Source organism: Sinocyclocheilus anshuiensis, unplaced genomic scaffold (genome assembly GCF_001515605.1).
Source record: "Sinocyclocheilus anshuiensis isolate Anshui unplaced genomic scaffold, SAMN03320099.WGS_v1.1 scaffold728, whole genome shotgun sequence".
Taxonomy (NCBI): domain Eukaryota; kingdom Metazoa; phylum Chordata; class Actinopteri; order Cypriniformes; family Cyprinidae; genus Sinocyclocheilus; species Sinocyclocheilus anshuiensis.
Genome location: NW_015555767.1, coordinates 1,238,059 through 1,242,384, shown reverse-complemented (window position 1 = coordinate 1,242,384; position 4,326 = coordinate 1,238,059). Strand labels below are relative to the sequence as shown.

General features: G+C 35.5%; 1 protein-coding gene across 4 annotated transcripts in view; it reads right to left on the bottom strand.

Moving 5' to 3' along the window:
* Nucleotides 1-649: 649 nt before the first annotated feature.
* Nucleotides 650-4,326, bottom strand: part of LOC107674268 (von Willebrand factor A domain-containing protein 7-like) — a 14,951-nt gene continuing 11,274 nt past the window's right edge. For all 4 annotated transcript variants that reach the window (XM_016468209.1, XM_016468210.1, XM_016468212.1 and 1 more), the window contains exons 12-17: nucleotides 4,084-4,233; nucleotides 3,760-3,852; nucleotides 3,404-3,672; nucleotides 2,313-2,446; nucleotides 2,046-2,205; nucleotides 650-1,344 (exon numbers count right to left, since the gene is read on the bottom strand). In XM_016468209.1, the coding sequence (XP_016323695.1) occupies nucleotides 958-1,344; nucleotides 2,046-2,205; nucleotides 2,313-2,446; nucleotides 3,404-3,672; nucleotides 3,760-3,852; nucleotides 4,084-4,233 (1,193 nt within the window). In that variant the 3' untranslated portion in view covers nucleotides 650-957. The remainder of the gene's footprint in view (nucleotides 1,345-2,045; nucleotides 2,206-2,312; nucleotides 2,447-3,403; nucleotides 3,673-3,759; nucleotides 3,853-4,083; nucleotides 4,234-4,326) is intronic.

Here is a 4,326-nt window from a genome sequence, read left to right as displayed (position 1 = left end):
GCAGTGTATGATACCACAGATTGTCTAATACGCCATTTATAAACCTCAAGATTGAAATAACTGACATGAATTGCAGTTGAGATGGAAAACAAAACAGGAGCAGAAATACACTGTGAAGAACTGTGAAAAATCTATTTTCACTTTAGGCAACTATACAAGCACATGTTGAAGTAGCCTGCTTAAAAAAGACTCATACATATTTGAGTACAAATTCCAGTTTATGTAAAGTGGTTAACATTTGGTCTAGATGATTACATGTTCATGTTGCAACATATACCACATCATTCAATGCAAGCACAAAACACTAGTTAGTTAACACACAACCTTATGTTTATGACACATAACAATAATCCTTTATGTAGTATAACTGTCATAGTCCTTAAGTGTATATTAGGGTTACTCACCTGTAAAAAGTTTCTTTGAATGCATATTTAGAAGTCATTGCAGATATTTGTACAATTCAAAATGATTTGTTATTGATATTCAAAATATATGTGAACTAATATGGTTAGACAAAATATACTAAAATAAACATTTTATATATTTGGGCAGAAAAAAGTAATGTTGTAGATTAGAAAGCATTTATTTTTACATTTTTGCAACATTCATTTGTATTGATCATAACAAATAATATATATAATAACTGTCTAAATTAATTAAATTCATGTTAATAAAAAACACTGGTGATTCCTGAGTTATATTTCTGCCTGTCATATGAGTTCACATAAAACTAATCTATCTTTGAGGTTTGTAGGGTCTGTATAAGTAGCATAGTTCTTCATCGGTAGTCCTGCATATCTGGAAAAAACAATTATGGAATGTTTGGGATAAAATGCTTTGCTTTATGCAACTTCATACCTCTAAGAATGCTTTATATTTATATTTTTTTATAAAAGAATGGGATGAGAAAGAGAGGGATAGGATGACTGTGAATTTGGTTGGATAAACTAAATTTCATTACAGAGGGAAGGCGTCACGTAGAAAACCATATAAAAGCAGAGATGCCCACAGAGGGAGGGACATGCTAATGAGGCGCGAGCCCGCGCTGGACTTCATGGTGTAGCTGCACCTGCCCACGTTCCCTACCTTGTCAACTGCAGACAAAATCACAGAAGGTGAACAACATGAGGCCTCATATAGACCCATAAACACAATCACACCATCTTCCACTTCCCTCTGGGTGAAGTCTCCACTGCCTTGCTGGATAGAAATGCTCTCGATGCCTGTGCCATTACCGTCTGTGATGTTGACAGACAGTTCCCAGTTTGATGAGCTGCAAGAGGAGGAGTAGCAAGTACCCTGTACACCGACAATTTCACATTTTGGAGGTGAAAAGTCAGTAACCTGGATGGAACAGTAAAGGGGGAGTTAAAACATCAGCTTGTCATTGCAATTTAAAATAACTGTTTTCTATTTAAATATATTTTAAATTGTAATTTATTCCTGTGATGGCAAAGCTGAATTTTCAGCATCATTACTCCTGTCTTCAGTGTCACATGATCCTTCAGAAATCATTCTAAGATGCTGATTTGCTGCTCAAGGAACATTTATCATTATCAATGTTGAAAAGAGTTGAGCTGCTTAATATTTTTGTGAAAACCATGATACATTTTGTTTCAGGATTCTTTGATGAATAGAAATTGATCAAAGAACAATATTTATGTAAAATATAAATATTTTGTAATGAAATAAAAGCATTTACTGCCACTTTTGATCAATTTAATGCATTCTTGCTAAATAAAAGAATTGTTTGTTTTTTTTACAAAAAAAAAATGATACTGACCCCAAACTTGAATGGTAGTATATATTAATCATAAGTCAACCACAATTTGTTTTGTGTGAAGAAATAACTGGCTGCCATAGAAGTCATTTAGAGGTCTAAACTGTCCATTTGGGACGCCACTACTGCAAAATCGGTACTGAAATAACATTCCACATATAAATGTGCCTCATTCAGTTTCCTTATCTAAGCCCACATTCTTTTCCACTGAAATTTCACAACAGCAGAATGCTTTATCAGTCTGTCTGAAACCATCTGAGGTTACCTTGGAGAGAACAGAAAGGCGAAGGACAGCATAGTTAGAATCACTTCCTCCAGGACCTTCTGCCTCGATGGTTAGCGTAACATCTGTGCCTGAGACTGTATTACCAGGTGGAGTGAGAGACACCGTCCCCTGAGCACTGCCGCCACTCACGAGATTGAGACTGGGATGACAAAGAAACAGAACTTCAGCACTTTTTAATTTTATTCTTGATAAGGAAAGCTGATTAAATCATTACTGAGTGATTTGAGAACTAAGTGGAGAAATTACATTGATGGATGTGTCATAGGGATGTTTTTGTCATTCCTTGCACGAATTGTGTAGGCACCACTGGTTCCAGTGGTTGTAACAGTAAAATTTATTTTAAATACTTCTCCTGGCAGCATGGAGCTGTCTGCTATTGCCTGTAGATGGAAAGAAAATGGGTTTAGAATTAAATTTAGGTTTGTTCAAACAACTAGCAAGCTGCCTACTGCCTTTTAAAGGAAGTATAATTGTCATGGAACTTACAAGTGACTGATTTTTACACAAGAGACTCAACCCACAATTGATTTCAATAGATTTTTATGTTAGCATTTTGCTAAGCTCACAGCACAACACTAAAACAATCTTAATAATACAGTCCACAGATATAGAGCATTGTTATAAATGTTTTATTTTACTGTTTTGTTGATGCGTTTTAAAGACAATGGGTCTCACTGATTAACCATGTGTACACAAATTTGTGCTTTCAAAAAATGTTTTCACCGAAAAAAAAAAAAGATGATTAATCATTAACTCATACTACTGTAAAATTCATAAAAAATGTATGAAAAAAATTAGGAACAAATGGAACCACATACAAAAAAAAATCATACTCTGGGTCATTTTATACATAGATATTTCATGTTAAATATATTTTATCATCAAGATTTTGTCATATGTTTGCTAAGAGTGATGAAAGACTGTAAAGGAAAGGTTGTGCGGATAGCCCTTATATAAAGATGGTGTTTGGACGTGTTCTATGAAAATGACTAACCTTGGTTATGTAGTCATTCATTTAGAATACTTCAAAAACATTAGAATGAGGTTACTCACTAATTCACTGTGTACAGTCAGACATTTTTCATCAGTCGTTTCATATAAATGTGAAAAACTCACGCAATTATTACTGAATGTGACCCAATGTTCTCGTCTCGTCCACCATTAATTCACTTTTTCACTGAATTTGGCGCAATGCGTTCTATGGAATGCCATGCCCTTATGTGTGAAGGATACACACTAATGCCTTAGAATTTGGCAGCATATTCAAAGATAATGTACCTACCTTTTGGTCTCACTAAATTTTAAGAAGAAGAATACACTAAGAATACAGTTTGTACCTTTATTATGACTTCAGACTGAGACATCTGTGTGGTGGTCTGCCTCTGGTACAGGCTGGAGGAGGTCTTGTCTTTTCCCTTCAGCAGTACCACAAACTCTCCTTCTGGCACTTCTTTCACAGTAATAAAGTAATCTCCACCATCCATTTTCTCAATGGTTCCATTAGACACTTTGACCCCAGACACCTCCATGAGAGCAACCTCCTGCAGCTCTAGAGCCTCTGGACCTTTCTCTCCAGTCAGTGTTAGCAGCAGCTTAGCCGGTGAGCCTAAATAAAGAGCAAAAAATCTGTACACTTCTATTCAAATCATTTATTAAGAATTGTTTAATAGTTAAAAAGAATAACGGGTTAAACCTGCTGACGGCCGCCCATCAATGGCAGCAAATCCAGGATGGGGTCCTTTGAATTCCTCCACAAAGTCATAGATGAATGTAATCGCACTCTGACCTGTAAAAGATTACATTACATTAGAAAGGCATAAAAATACTGTCAACATGCATCTCAGAGTGCCACGGCTTTTTTTATTATCATCATTAACAATACATTAGCAATTTTCCTCTTAATACTTTAGGAGTAAAGAATAAATATACATTATGCCATATTCTCCTCATGACAGGTTGGCAAAACTTAAGTGTTTGTCTTTGCATTGGTTTATCAAATAAGTACATGATGGCTCACCCATCACTTTAATGGTGTAGGGCTGAGTTGTTGTCATGTCAATGTGCCACAAGCCCATCTCAGTTCCGTTTAATTGGATTCGTTGCAGGTTTCCCACTTTCTGAATTGTACCCAGAGGTCCATTGTCAACAGTGTTAGATTGAGTCACACCTGGAAGAAAGTGCATTTCATTAGGCAATAATGGAGGAACTTACTTTGATATCTTATATTGAAGCTGAGCACTATAATGCAATACATTTTTTT